General features: G+C 43.9%; 1 protein-coding gene across 2 annotated transcripts in view; it reads left to right on the top strand.

The window, feature by feature from the left end:
• LOC128056237 (E3 SUMO-protein ligase RanBP2-like) overlaps positions 1 to 15775 on the top strand; it is a 58247-nt gene that overhangs the window by 33799 nt on the left and 8673 nt on the right. The window contains exons 19-24 of one of the 2 annotated variants that reach the window (XM_052648937.1): positions 2177 to 2271; positions 3077 to 7691; positions 8224 to 8301; positions 10309 to 10479; positions 11092 to 11184; positions 11482 to 11660. In XM_052648937.1, the coding sequence (XP_052504897.1) occupies positions 2177 to 2271; positions 3077 to 7691; positions 8224 to 8301; positions 10309 to 10479; positions 11092 to 11184; positions 11482 to 11660 (5231 nt within the window). The remainder of the gene's footprint in view (positions 1 to 2176; positions 2272 to 3076; positions 7692 to 8223; positions 8302 to 10308; positions 10480 to 11091; positions 11185 to 11481; positions 11661 to 15775) is intronic. The other variant, XM_052648938.1, reaches the window with a different exon arrangement.

Here is a 15775-nt window from a genome sequence, read left to right as displayed (position 1 = left end):
CTGGTCCTTTCTCTTTGTATTCATAAGGAATTTTTAATGAGATTTTCACCATATTAGCATTTTGTTCAGAGATGAGTAAGCATGTGTTTTAAATACAACTTTTAAGTTCTGAGCATTTTTCTACTCAGTATTCTTTGATGGTACCATTAATGAACATGAGGATCCTATCACATGGAAGCTCTGCAAGTTTTACTCCCTGGTTATTATTTCCCGTTGTAATTATTATAATGAACACAATCCTAGGATTTGTGTAATGGTGTTGTAATTATTGTCATGAACACAATCCTAGGATTTCAGGGTTTTGTAAGATTTCTTGCATTGGGGAATTGCTTTCCTGAAAAACTGTGCTAATTTTACACTTTTACCTCCAGGATCTGGTAGTGCCTGTCTGTTTGCACTCTTGCCAGTTATTAACTATTACCTGACCACCCTCCTGAACTCACAGATGGTTTCCTTAGTGAAGGTCCAGATGTGCCAGGGTGGCCCTTGTCTACTGATAGTAGATGACTAAAAACCATCAGTAAGCTCGAATAAGGAAATGCTCAAAAGTACTGACGAGTGTAAAGAAAACTGGAAACTAATCATGTCAGCTTATTAAAACCTTGCCAGGTTTTAAAAGCAAAAATAATACCAGCTTTTAAATTTTTTTTTTTTTTTTTTTTATACTAGGAATGTTCAGCACACTTTGATTTCATGAGTTACCTATTTATTTGGGGCTTTTTTTCTATAGGATTTTTTTGGGTAGGTTTATAAGACATCTGAGGAGAAGGCAATGGCACCCCACTCCAGTACTCTTCCCTGGAAAATGCCATGGATGGAGGAGCCTGGTGGGCTACAGTCCATGGGGTCGCTAAGAGTCGGACACGACTGAGCGACTTCCCTTTCACTTTTCACTTTCATGCATTGGAGAAGGAAATGGCAACCCACTCCAGTGTTCTTGCCTGGAGAATCCCAGGGACGGGGGTAACCCCAGTGGGCTGCCGTCTATGGGGTCGCACAGAGTCGGACATGACTGAAGTGACTTAGCAGCATAAGACATCTGAACTGTTTCTTTCACTCTCAGTGATGAAGTCACTGAGAGTGAAAATTAAAATTTCAGATGTTACAATTCTTGGCCCATATATATCCATCCACTTGTTCTGTGTTCTTTGCCTATTTTCTCCCGGGAATGTTTCAGAGGAGCCCCTGCAGGCAGCATACTAGTTTCCTTGCTCAGCTGTGGGCTTCTCCAGTGGTGCTGCCTCTGTGTTACTGTTCAGGGAGCACAGTACCCTGTGGTACCCTGTGGACTGTGTAGACACAGTTCACCCTCACTGGGCCTCATTTACCCTCACTGGGCCTTTGCAGGACTTTCCAGAGTCAGCTGCTCAGCACCTCTTGGGTCGCAGTTTCCACTCCTTCTTGTGTAAAGATATAAATGATCTTTAAGTTGTTTTGTTTTCTGGTAAAACTTTCATAGAACAGATCGAGCAAATGGCTATTGGTTGTTTTTACCATCAACAGGACTATCTTCTAGTTGTTGGTTTCCTGGTAACATACACGCACACAAAGCAGGTGGGGCAAATAGTTTGGGCGCCAGTTCAAGTGTTAGTCATGTTGTATCCTATTTATTAAGCCAAGAAGCACATTTTGTGTTACTTTTGAGATCCTTTATGTGAATTTGCCAGGTGATTTTTTGACCTGAATGTTGTTGCTAGCTTGAGTATAAAATGCAGCCTTGTCATTCTGCAGATTTTCAAGCCTCTGCAGATTTTCAAGCTCTGAGGCCATCACATATGTTTTGGTTCCTTAAGTCCTTCCTGTGGCCAGTGTCTCCCCTATATTCCTGATGTGGCAGGATTGTGTCTTCACATCGAGCCCCTCTTTCTCAGGAAGGGGGCCCACCACTCCTCTTAGCTCCTTCTGGTGCTCACTGTGGGGCCTCTCTTGGTGCCCACCCGCTGCTGCCCTCACTGCTCCTGTGTTACACTTGGCAGTTGTTCTAGTTTGTCATTTGATAATCATCTTTATGGTATATTTTGATCTATAGAAAAATTTTTTAAGTCTGTGTAGTTAAATCTTTGATTTCTACTGCTTTTGTATTTATAGCTCTTGCCTAGATAGTACTACCTGCAGCATAGACTTTTTTTAACAGTGTTTTCTTTCTTTTCTTTTTTTTTTTTCTTTTTTTTTTTAGTTGCAACTACTGGCCATTCAGTATGTTATAGTCAGTCACCAGCATATAATACTCAGTATCTACTCAGACCAGCAGCTAATGTTACTCCCACAAAGGTAACAAAGGACTAATTTATACATTTATAAATATCTCCTTTTTAATTGTCCAGGCTTCCTACAAATTAATTCAAGAAGTAATTCAACATTAAAACTTAAATGTCCCATGAGGTATAGATATTTTAAATTTCTCTCTGGATAGAGAAGGTATGTTTCTTAGTTATCTAATTTTAATACAATATATGTGAACATCTAGAATATTTTTGAACAGGAGTGGTGGTGGTGGGAGCTTCATCATCCGGTTGTGACAGAGGCAGGACTGTGATGCACTCCTTGGAGCACTGTGGGTGGCACTCGCAGGCCTAGGCACTGTGACTAAGTGTCCATGGAGACCAGCCCCAGCAGAGCTGGGAAGAGACTGGGGTTTGGGTGCATCCAGGCCCTGGCTCTTAACTTCTCTGTGCCTTATGTATAGAATGATACTAGTGCCTTAGTTTGTAGGGTTTTGAGAATATTTAAATGAGATCCTATGTGTACAGAACTTGAAATTATGCCCAGGTGGCACATTAACAAATGTCAGTGCTCATCATCATCATCATCATCAACATCATTGGACACCGTGTTTAGGAATGAGGAAGGCATAATTAGATGTATAAGATGCTGTCTTTGGTTAAGGCAATTCTGGGGACATGCTAAGAACTAGAGCTGTAAGTGTCCTTGTAGCAATGTCTTCTCTCAAGAACGCACTGTATGCTCTACTGGTATATTTATATGCATGTTTGAGGTTCATGAGAATTGGTTTGTATCGAGGTAAGCTATAGTTTTATAGACAGCCTACAAAAGCGTTCACTTTGTCTTTTTCCAGGGGCCAGTTTATGGCATGAACAGGCTTCCACCTCAGCAGCACGTCTACGGCTACCCCCAGCAGATGCACACGCCGCCCGTGCAGAGCTCATCAGCGTGCATGTTCTCTCAAGATATCTATGGTCCCCCATTGCGTTTTGAGTCTCCTGCGACAGGAATTCTATCACCCAGGGGCGATGATTACTTTAATTACAATGTTCAACAGACAAGCACAAATCCACCTTTGCCAGAACCAGGTTATTTTACAAAACCTCCACTTGCAGCACATGCTTCAAGATCTGCAGAACCTAAGGTTTTAGAATTTGGAAAAACCAGTTTTGTTCAGCCAATGCCTGGTGAAGGAATGAGGCCATCTCTGGCAGCACCTGCACATACAACACAGCCGACTCCTTTCAAATTTAATTCAAATTTCAAGTCAAATGATGGTGACTTCACGTTTTCCTCACCACAGGTTGTGGCGCAGCCCCCTGCTGCAACTTACAACAATAATGAAAGCCTGTTAGGTCTGCTGACTTCAGATAAACCTTTGCAGGGAGATGGGTACAGTGGACCAAAAGCTGTTCAAAACATGGGACCTCGAAATACGTTTAATTTTGGAAGCAAAAATGTGCCTGGAATTTCATTTACTGAGAACATGAGTACAAATCAGCCAAAGAATTCTGGTTTTCGACGTAATGATGATATGTTTACTTTCTACAGCCCAGGGAAATCAGTGTTCGGAGTGCCTGCTACAGAGTCGGCCAGCAAGGGTCACGATGCTGATGGGGGAAGTGCACAGGGGGACGAGGAGGACGACGGCCCTCACTTTGAGCCCGTGGTGCCTCTTCCTGACAAGATCGAAGTGAGGACTGGCGAGGAGGATGAGGAGGAGTTCTTCTGCAATCGTGCCAAGTTGTATCGCTTCGATGCAGCATCCCGAGAATGGAAGGAGCGTGGAATCGGCAATGTTAAGATCCTCAGGCACAAAACCTCCGGTAAAATCCGCCTGCTCATGAGACGTGAGCAGGTGCTAAAGATCTGTGCAAATCACTACATCAGCCCAGACATGGCCCTTGCCCCTAACGCCGGTTCAGACAGATCCTTCGTGTGGTATGCTGTGGACTACGCCGACGAGTCGCCCAAACCAGAGCAGCTGGCCATTAGGTTCAAGACGCCTGAGGAGGCAGCCCTTTTCAAGTGCAAGTTTGAAGAGGCCCAGAGCCTGTTGAAAGCCTCAGGAGGAAATATAGCCACAACCACCCATCAGGCCACAAAAACTGTAAAAGAACCCACAGGTCATGACAGTAAGGATATTGACAAATCTGATGGTGTAACTATGAATTTTGAGTTTCAGGTTGCAAAGAAAGAAGGGTCTTGGTGGCATTGTAACGTCTGCTCACTGAAGAACATGGCAACTGCCAAGAAGTGTGTATCCTGCCAGAATCTAAACCCAGGCAGTAAGGAGCTCCTCGGCCCACCATTAGTTGATACTATCTCCGCTCCTAAACCTGGCTCGGAACATACTCCCAGTAGATCTGCACTGGTGACTCTAAAGAAGGAAGGTCACTGGAACTGTGGTGTTTGTTTAGTAAGAAATGAACCCACTGTGTCTCGATGCATTGCATGTCAGAATAAAAAGCCTGCTAGCAAAAGTGAATCTCCACTTATTAAGCAACCTTCCTTTAAATTTGGCCAGGGAGATCTTCCTAAGGCTGCCAGCAGTGATTTCAAATCTGTTTTTTCAGTAAAGGAGGGACAGTGGGATTGCAGTGTTTGCTTGATAGGAAATGAAGGAAGTTCTGTGAAATGTGAGGCTTGTCAGACTCCACGGAAACAGAGTTCACCTGCCTTTACTGCCCCAGCACCTGCCTCGTTAAAATTTGGTACTTCAGAGACAAGCAGGGCTCCAAAGAGTGGATTTGAAGGTGTTTTCTCCAAGAAGGAAGGACAGTGGGATTGCTCAGTGCAAAATGAGGCCAGTATGGCCGAGTGTGTGGCCTGTCAGAACTCAGGTCAAAATCCACCAGCTTCTGCTGCGTCGGCATCTGCTTCTTCGGAGACAGGCAAGGCTCCAAAGAGTGGACTTGAGGGGCTCTTCACCAAGAAGGAGGGACAGTGGGATTGTGATGTCTGCTTGATACGAAATGAAGGAAGTTCTCCAAAATGTGTGGCTTGTGGTGCCTCTAACCCAACCCAGAACCCTGCTGCTGAAGCTCCTCTCGCTTTCCCTGTGGGCTCTGCAGCTGAGGCAAGTAACTCATGTGCAAGTCAGACAGGAACAGGATTTAAGAGTAACTTTTCAGAAAAAGCCTTTAAGTTTGGCAATGCAGAACAGGGATTTAAATTCGGGCACGTGGATCAGGAAAATGCACCTTCGTTTAAATTTCAGAGTTCTTCTAATACAGACTCTAAATCAGCAAAGGAAGGATTTAGTTTTTCTTTCCCTGCATCTGCTGGTGGGTTTAAGTTTGGCATTCAGGAGACAGAAAATCAGGAAAAGACTGCTGAAAAGTCCTTTGGAGAGGAGGACACTGGTGATCAGGCTCAGGACACTGGTGGTCAGGACACTGGTGGTCAGAAAGACGGGAGTACTGTGGTCTTTGGTCAGACTGGCAGCACTTTCACCTTTGCAGATCTTGCCAAGTCAAATTCAGGAGAAGGGTTTCAGTTTGGCAAAAAAGACCCCAATTTCAAGGGATTTTCAGGTGCTGGAGAGAAGTTATTCTCATCACAAAGTAGTAAACTAGTTGATAAAGCAGATGCTTGTGCTGACCTTGAGAAAGATGATGATGCCTATAAGACTGAGGACAGTGACGACATCCATTTTGAACCAGTCGTCCAAATGCCTGAGAAAGTGGAGCTGGTCACAGGAGAGGAAGATGAGAAAGTTCTTTACTCACAGCGGGTGAAATTATTTAGGTTTGATGCTGAGATAAGTCAGTGGAAAGAAAGGGGCTTGGGGAACTTAAAAATCCTCAAAAATGAAGTCAACGGCAAACTGAGGATGCTGATGCGGAGAGAACAGGTGCTAAAGGTGTGTGCCAACCACTGGATCACCACCACCATGCACCTGAAGCCCCTCTCAGGCTCAGACAGGGCTTGGATGTGGTTAGCCAGTGACTTTTCTGATGGCGATGCCAAACTCGAGCAGCTGGCGGCAAAATTCAAGACACCTGAACTGGCTGAAGAATTCAAGCAGAAATTTGAGGAATGCCAGCGACTTCTGTTAGACATTCCCCTGCAGACTCCCCATAAGCTTGTGGATACTGGCAGGGCTGCCAAGTTAATACAGAGGGCGGAAGAAATGAAGAGTGGGCTAAAAGATTTCAAGACATTTCTGACGAATGATCAGACAAAAGTCAGTGATGAAGAGAGTAAAGATTCCAGAGCAGGAGCTGCCACTGCTGCAGATATGAGTGGCGCACCAAACACTGAGACCACTGGGCCCACCCTGGAGTGGGACAACTATGACCTCAGGGAGGATGCCCTGGATGACAGCGTAAGCAGCAGCTCTGTGCACGCCTCCCCGCTGGCCAGCAGCCCCGTAAGGAAAAACCTCTTCCGCTTCGGCGAGTCGACCACCGGCTTTAACTTCAGTTTCAAGTCTGCTCTGAGCCCGTCCAAGTCCCCTGGCAAATTGAATCAGAGTGGGGCCTCAGTGGGCACAGATGAAGACTCCGATGTCACTCAGGAAGAGGAGAGAGACGGACAGCACTTCGAGCCTGTTGTCCCTTTGCCTGATCTAGTCGAGGTGTCCAGTGGGGAGGAAAATGAACAAGTCGTTTTTAGTCACAGAGCCAAACTCTACAGGTATGATAAAGATGCTGGTCAGTGGAAAGAAAGAGGCATTGGCGATATAAAGATTTTACAGAATTATGAAAACAAGCAAGTTCGTATAGTGATGAGAAGGGACCAGGTATTAAAACTTTGTGCCAACCACAGAATAACTCCAGACATGACTTTGCAAAATATGAAAGGTACCGAAAGAGTGTGGGTGTGGACTGCATGTGATTTTGCAGATGGAGAAAGAAAAATAGAACATTTAGCTGTTCGTTTTAAACTACAGGATGTTGCAGACTCATTTAAAAAAATATTTGATGAAGCAAAAGTGGCCCAAGAAAAAGATTTTTTGGTAACACCTCACGTCGCTCGTTCAGCCACTCCCAGGGAGTCACCTTGTGGAAAAATGGCTGTCGCTGTGCTGGAAGAAACCACCAGAGAACGAACTGATTTGCCTCAGGGTGGTGATGCAGCAGACACAACCTCGGAAGTTGGCGGGGTGTCTGGCACCCCTGAAACAACAAAAGCCGTGGTTTCACCCCCAAAGTTTGTATTTGGTTCTGAGTCTGTTAAAAGCATTTTTAGCAGTGAAAAGTCAAAACCATTTGCATTTGGCAACAGTTCAGCTACTGGATCTTTGTTTGGATTTAGTTTTAACACACCTCTGAAAAATAACAGTAGTGAAGCCAGTTCAGCAGCCCAGAGTGGATCTGAGAGAAAAGTGGAACCTGGTGGTCGCCAGGAGTCACAGAACTCTGATCCCAAATCAGCTTCCGATGGCAAAGTCAAAAACACCTCTCCTGCTTTTCTGAAGGAGCAGTTCTCAACCAGCCAGACGTTTAAAACTCCAGAAAAGGGTAAGCACTCGGTCTTCAGATGAGGCAGACTTTGTCTTCCTCTCCCCCACTCTCTCTCCCCACTTTCCTTCCCAAAATATGTTTGTGTGGGTTGTTTTCTTCCCTAAACCAATTTAGTGGTGAGTGTTCAGCAGCAGCAGAGAGCTTGTGTGCACATTGTTGAGGAGATGCCAGCTTCAGAGAGACATGTCTGTCAGCAGGGCACAGGAACTCAGCTCAGCACTGGGTCCAGCTTAAGGCTGCTAGCACTCAGTCGTGAGGGATCACTCGAAGCTGGTGGTTTCGGTAGGTTTGTCCTGCAGTTACTGTTCTGATGTTCTTGGATGGTACTGCATGCTCACATTTCAGCTAAGGCAATCTGGCCACTGAGCAGTCTGGCAATGAGCAAAGGATGAAAGCCTTGGGATAGGCTAGGTGGATGCGTGGGACAGCCACATTGATGTAAATGGATGGAATCTGGCTTTTATATTTTAAAATTGCATTCATTTTAATTCTCAAAATGTTCAAAAATGAAATACTCTTTATTTTCTAGGATTTAATTTTAGCCTTTTTAAATCTAATCCAATGGCTTTTTGGACCAGCACCCCTTCCTCACAGCCTGAGAACGGAGGTACAGAGCTGGCACTGGCAGTATGCTAGGGTGTCCGCTTGTCAGCAGCTGCTGGTGCTCAGCAGTGTAACTGGCTGTGTGAGATCAAGTGCCTGATGCTGCAGCGTGCATGTGACAAGGCTATCATGACCCCATAATGCTGCTCTCCATACTTGGATGTCATGTTTTCTCACACGTTATACTCCGTTGTTTCGAAGTGGATCTGTGTGGTCTTTACCGTGTCTGTTTTGTACCTCATCATTTTCTTCCGTGATTAGTGAAGACCTGTGTGTCACCTAACCATCACTGTCTGTCTGTGTCCAGACACAGTGGCAGCAGCATGTGGACCACAGGGAACCTAGGCTCCCTGGTGACAAAGATGCTGTGTGTGGTAGTCGGCCCTGTTGGAAGAGCTCCCCCATATCTCGCTATTCCCAGTTAGAGCAGGCCCCTTGTGGAGTTATGCTGGAGTGGAGTGGGGTAGAGGACTCAGCAGTGGGCTCTGTGAGAGACCCTCAGGAGCAGGCTGTGGAGGCCAAGACTCACCCCCAGAAGCACAGCTGTGTCTTGGGTGCCAGACAGCTACAGTGATCAAATGACCACCTGTGATTTTAGGAGCTCAGTTGTAAAGTACACAGGTTGTGCTCCTAACTGCAGCAGTTCTTATGTTTATGATTAAGTATGTAGTCTTTGAAAAGCTGTGTGGCCTCTGTGTGTGTTTGTGTGTGAATGGTACATATTCATGCACAGACTCTGTGGACTCTAGGCGAAGAGCCCTGGTCTGGGAGCAAATGCACTCACGTACTGCTGCGGGACAAAGAGCCCGGTTCTCAGGTGCGAGAACGTCCTGGTTTCAGAGGACCTTAAGAGATGGAGACTGAGGCCCAAGGAGGCCATCTCATTAACAGGAGTCTGTCTCAGTGTCCTCTCATGGCGCCTGGCCAGGAACTGATGCTGAGTTTTTATAACAAAGGAGGGTGAGTGAAGGGCTCGTTCAGCATTGAGAAGAGCTGTTTTCTGGATCAGCATCATCCAGTAGAAATAAAGTATGACCTGTATATGTAATTTTAAAATTTCTAGTATCACTGTTTGAAAATAAAAGGAAACAGGTGAAATAAGGGAAACAGATGAAGTTAAATTTAATAATCTATTCAGCTTAGCCCATTACATCCAGAGTACCATTTCAACTTCTGATCAGTATGAAAAATGAGATTATCCCCCTTTCTTTTTTCCACATGTTCAAAACCCTGTGTATGTTTTCCCACTTGAAGTCCATCTCACTTTGGACTGGTTGCATTTGCAGTGTTTCACAGCCACACTCCATGACTTTGCTCTGTTAGAAGTCCTTTTTTATAGACCACGACCTGTTGTGTGAAGAGTTCCTTTTCTCCCCATCTTTTGCCTTTTTGGTGGTGGTGGTGGTGGTGGTGGTCGTGGTTCTTCAGCGAACAGGCATTGTCTTAGATTCTTACAGTATGATTTACCCAGAGGGTAACAGGTTTAATTTAATATTATCATGCTTGGGAATACAGGAAAGTGGGTGTAATTCTAATCACACACCAGCCTTGGCAGTTGTTAGCTTTCTTTGTAGGGTCTCATTGGGATTGGCTTTGAGTTAGTCTTGTATTTATACTAATATTTGCTCATGATTTCTTTAATTTTTTTCAGTTGTTGCAAATGCATGGATGTTTTGCTAAACCATTTAGTATGCCAAGTTTGGTTATGACAACACTCTTAAAATACCTTTTAAATTTATAGCCATCAGTAGTATTTTCTTCAGTGATTAGTTACTGAAAGTAGGATTTCTTTCCTGGTTATTAAGGCAATTCTGTGTCCACTGAGGGTTCTAATAGAACATTTCCTCAGGCTTCTAACTCTCACGGTTGTGAGCTTTGTCCACATCAGAGTGTGTGTTTTCATCAGCATGCTGTTTTAACCTAAAAATGAAGTTCCAGGATTTTTATTTTAGTTATTAGTATTAATTACCTACTACCTTGTCTTTATCAGTCTTTCTGATTTGTCTTGTAGTGGAAGAGAGGAAAAAACCTGAGGATCTTCCCTCTGATGATGATGTTCTCATTGTATATGAGCTAACCCCAACCCCTGAGCAAAGAGCTCTTGCAAGCAGACTTCAACTTCCCCCTACATTTTTCTGCTATAAGAACAGGCCAGACTACATCAGTGAAGAGGAGGAGGACGGTGAGTCTTTCGTTGCTTTAGAGCATTCTGTTCATGCTCGTCATAGTGAACGGGGCTCACGAAGTTACTCTAAGCCTCCTAGAGCCCCCACCACTGCTGTTCGTGCAGGTCCATGTTGATTCTAAATGTGTGTGAACTGTCAGTGGATGTCATGGTTAGAAGAGCTGCCTTCCTGTGTTCGCAGTCCCCCCATGTCTGCTGTGAACAGGGCAGGTGTTCTGAGGGGACTCAAAGCAGTTCTGATTTCCCAGAGTCTCAGAGGGTAGCTGAGCCATGCGGAGGAATGGGGTCTGAGTAGGAGAGCTCTGTGGGCCCTATCTGAGTTCTCAGGCAGGGGCTTACGGGCTCAAAATAAATTCGGTAGGACATTTGGGCAGTGATTTAGAGGACTGGATTGTAGGAACTGGAGAGAGGCACGCAGAGCCCCGAAATGCCAGAGCAGCTCAGACTAGGCGTTTGGGTATAGAATCAGGAAATTGGTTGCTATTTGGATGTAGAGAGTAAGGGAGAGTGGATGGGAAGTTGCAGATGATTTTCTTAGATTCCTGGCTGGGAAATCTCCTGAAATTTACTGCAAATTCTTTTATTTAATAAAATAAATTGTACTTTAAGATGAAGATTTCAACACAGCTGTCAAGAAACTCAATGGGAAACTGTATCTGGATGACTCAGGAACATGTAGACTGTCAGAAGAAAATCTAACAGGTATGTAACATTAAAACAAGTAATTTAAAGTGTTTTTAAAAAATCTTCTGTTTAAAGGAATCTCCCAGTCTGGTCATATTGGTGATGAGCAATTTTGCCATGGTGATTTAAAATATTTAAAAGTAATGTGCAGGGAAAGCATCTTTCCTGGTGGTGCTAGTTCTCCATTAGCATCCAGGGTCTTTCTGTTTGGGTCTCTAATCTGTAGGTGACATTGTGGGCCAGTATTGTGGAGTTGGTTGGGCTTCATCTACTTTTATCTTACCTTTCCTTTGTTTGCGTTGCCTGGATTTTCAGATAATGAGAAAGAATGTGTTATTGTTTGGGAAAAGAAGCCAACAGTTGAAGAGAAGGCAAAAGCAGACACACTCAAGCTTCCACCTACGTTTTTTTGTGGCGTCTGCAGTGACACTGATGAGGACAATGGAAATGCAGAAGACTTTCAGTCGGAGCTTCAGAAAGTGCAGGAGGCGCAAGTAAGACTGTCTCTGGCATTCCTTCTGGCTCAGTTGCCTTTGTTGATGGCAGTAAACTAGAGTGTTCTTAGTAGGTAACAGTAGGGTGCATCTGGCAAGTGGGTGGGCGCCTCTGTCAGCTCTGGCTAGGGGATAAGAAACTGTTTTCTGGGCAGAGCACCAGAAGGCCCACCCGTCACTGCTGCATGTGTGCTGGGTTTGAGAAGTTGGGGTGGTAGCATGGACAATGCTGATGTCCCTGACATGTCTGCTGCCGTACCAAGAATGGAATTAAGTGCTTCAGTTTTTGTGCCGGTTACATGATTCTGGAGTGGGCAGGGTGGATAGGAAATAGATTTGAAACCTAGTTCCCATGGTCTGTATACTTTGCTTTTGGTAAGCTCATAATTTGACTGCTTTCTTAGTTCAAGTATAGTCATTTTAATAGTTGTCAGCACCTTGGTGTATGTATTTGTGTTCCACAGAAACTAGAAAACTAGTCATTGTTTATAATTGTTTACAATATTGACATAATCAGAATGGTTCCTTGCTTCTCAAGAAATACTTTTTTAAAAATTGTTGGAAATATGGTAAAAATAAAGTAGGTCCTGGAGTTGGGAATGCAGCGTTTTCTTTAAGGATACATGAGAAGAGAATGAGATGACCCAGCATGCGGCCTGCTCTGTGGAAGACTTGCTGCCCTTCACTGTCCGTTTGACCCTGAGGAGTAGCTGGCCTGCTTTCGCAGCTGTCAGCCGAGGCTGTGCCGGCGCTTCCATAGGCGTAAACTTGTTTGTCAGTGCACAAGAGCTAACGTAGACACAGCCCTCCCTCATTTATAACCAAATAGGTTTATTTGTGGAAGTGCTATTTGAAGTTTCTGCATTCAGCTGTGCTGAATCCGAAGTGTATTTCCATCACTCGGCCGTTTCCCTGTCTCAGTGCCAGTACACAGTGTGTGCTTTCCGTCAGTCACCTCTAATCACTGCTGCTGGAGGCATTAGCGTGCAGTCATTCACTTGGCAGATACAGTCCAGTCATACTAAGTGAACAGTGCAGGTAAATATGGTTTCACTTTTCTGTGTGCAAAACTGAAAAATAAACTTTTTTTTTTAACGTATTTCAAGCCTTAAAAATAGAACTGAGAAGTTATCTCAGTGGTGATGCACATGCTGAGTTGTACAGAGTTTATTTTTTTCCTACTCGTAGTGTACACAGGACTTGGTGTCTTTTGTCAGTGTACTGTGCTGTTTATAGCTATTAAAATATCTTACTTGAGTGACTGTTGTGTTATTATTGTTATAAGTTAAAATCTTTTTGTAAAATATCCTGTAACACTTAAAATGTTCTTTAAATAAAAATCCTAGGGGCTCCTTTTGCCACAGAAATTAAATGTGGTAAGTCATTATCAGGGTGGGAAAAAAATTGTTCCAGTGAACTGCAATTTTGGAGGAGAGTGCCCTTTGATAGACAGAGGTGAAACAGAACTAACAGCCATTAAACTAAAATGTTCTGTGGGTGGATGTAAACGATGTCCTCTTCAGTTCAGTTCAGTCGCTCAGTCGTGTCCGACTCTTTGCGACCCCATGAATCGCAGCACGCCAGGCCTCCCTGTCCATCACCAACTCCCGGAGTTCACTCAGACTCGCATCCATCGAGTCAGTGATGCCATCCAGCCATCTCATCCTCTGTCATCCCCTTCTTCTGCCCCCAGTCCCTCCCAGCATCAAAGTCTTTTCCAATGAGTCAACTCTTCGCATGAGGTGGCCAAAGTACTGGAGTTTCAGCTTTAGCATCATTCCTGCCAAAGAAATCCCAGGGTTGATCTCCTTCAGAATGGACTGGTTGGATCTCCTTGCAGTCCAAGGGACTCTCAAGAGTCTTCTCCAGCACCACAGTTCAAAAACATCAATTCTTCGGTGCTCAGCCTTCTTCACAGTCCAACTCTCACATCCATACATGACTACTGGAAAAACTATAGCCTTGACTAGACGGACCTTAGTCGGCAAAGTAATGTCTCTGCTTTTGAATATGCTATCTAGGTTGGTCATAACTTTTCTTCCAAGGAGTAAGTGTCTTTTAATTTCATGGCTGCAGTTGCCATCTGCAGTGATTTTGGAGCCCCAAAAAATAAAGTCTGACACTGTTTCCACTGTTTCCCCATGTATTTGCCATGAAGTGATGGGACCAGATGCCGTCATCTTCATTTTCTGAATGTTGTTCACTCTCCTCTTTCACTTTCATCAAGAGGCTTTTTAGTTCCTCTTCACTTTCTGCCATAAGGGTGGTGTCATCTGCATATCTGAGGTGATTGATATTTCTCCCGGCAATCTTGATTCCAGCTTGTGTTTCTTCCAGTCCAGCGTTTCTCATGATGTACTCTGCATATAAGTTAAATTAGCAGGGTGACAATATACAGTCTTGACGTACTCCTTTTCCTATTTGGAACCAGTCTGTTGTTCCATGTCCAGTTCTAACTGTTGCTTCCTGACCTGCATACAGATTTCTCAAGAGGCAGGTCAGGAGGTCTGGTATTCCCATCGCTTTCAGAATGTTCCACAGTTTCTTGTGATCCACACAGTCAAAGGCTTTGGCATAGTCAGTAAAGCAGGAATAGATGTTTTTCTGGAACTCTCTTGCTTTTTCCATGATCCAGCAGATGCTGGCAATTTGATCTCTGGTTCCTCTGCGTTTTCTAAAACCAGCTTGAACATCAGGAAGTTCACGGTTCACGTATTGCTGAAGCCTGGTTTGGAGAATTTTGAGCATTACTTTGCTAGCGTGTGAGATGAGTGTTAGGACACATCTTTCCTGCTTTACACTGATTCATCCCCAACTGCATGAACTCTTGGCAAACGCACTCCTGGCTTAAAGTGCTTGAGCATGCTGTGGTTAGGTGCTTACTGTGTGCCGGGACTGCCGAGGGTCAGGGTGCAGTTCTGAACGAGGGAGCACCCTTTGGATTTGTGTACAGGAATTTCTTGTTCATGGCCTCTTAAGTGGAGGATGTGTTAGGAGCTGAGTTCTGACATTCCCTTCCCAAGTAATCTAGTGTGCATTTGAGGGGTGACATTTATTGTTGTTTAATTCACCCATTTTCATCATCCCCAAAAGAAGCCCTGTTAACCTGTAACAGTCATCACCCTTCCCATTTCTGCCTGTCTCCCCTAGGCCTGGATAACCACTGATGTACCATTTCTGTCTCTGATTGGCCTTTCTGACATTTCATATAAACATCATAATATGTGGTCCTTTGTGTCTGGCTTCTTTTACTGAGGAAGTTTTTGTGATATATCCACATTGTAGCATTTATCTGTACTTGGTCCTTTTATGGCTGAATAACATTCCAGTGTATGAATTTACCACATTTTATTTATCCATTCATGTGTTTAATGCCCATTTGGGTGGTTTCTTCTTTTTGGCTATAATAAATAATACTACTGTGATGGCCTAAATCATTTGACACAAACAGAGTGGACTGTCGTTTCCTTGTGATTCAGTCATTAAGAAATAATGACTTTTTTCATTTGTATTAATTTTTCAAGTTTATCATAAGTAAAATTCACTTCTTGTTGTGTGTATGTTTTCTCTGAGTTCTTACACATGGCTGAATTCTTGTAATCCCCACTGAAGGCAGTGTACAGAATAGTTCCACACCCCAAAGAATTCCTTCCTACTGTCTCTTTCAGTTTAGAACCATCCCCACCCAGAACCTGTGTAGCCACTGATCTGCTTATGTTTCTACCTTTTCCAGACTGGGATGAATGGAATCATACAGTATGTAAGCTCTGATGCAAACTTTTTTCACTCAGCACAGTGCCTCTGAGAGGCGGCCCAGGCACTGTGTGTAGTGATAGTGCATTCCTTTCTGTCACCAGCTGGTATTCCGGACATTATACATTCCCTGTCATTAATCCTTGAAGAATGTTGTTTTATTTTGCTCTTTCTAGTTTCAAGTCGTAGCTTAAATTAACTGATTTAAGACAGTTCATTTCTAATAAACATTTTAAGTTCCTTCAAGAGCTGTTTAGCTCTATCTTACAAGTCTTAATATGTGATATTTTCACTTTCATTCAGTTCAAACTATTAATTTTCTTTGAGACGTTCTTTTTGACAAACACACTGGATAGAAGTAT

The sequence above is a fragment of the Budorcas taxicolor genome, chromosome 11 (genome assembly GCF_023091745.1).
Source record: "Budorcas taxicolor isolate Tak-1 chromosome 11, Takin1.1, whole genome shotgun sequence".
Lineage (NCBI taxonomy): Eukaryota > Metazoa > Chordata > Mammalia > Artiodactyla > Bovidae > Budorcas > Budorcas taxicolor.
Note: the sequence above shows the minus strand (reverse complement) of the source record. Positions and strands in the feature narration are given on the sequence as shown.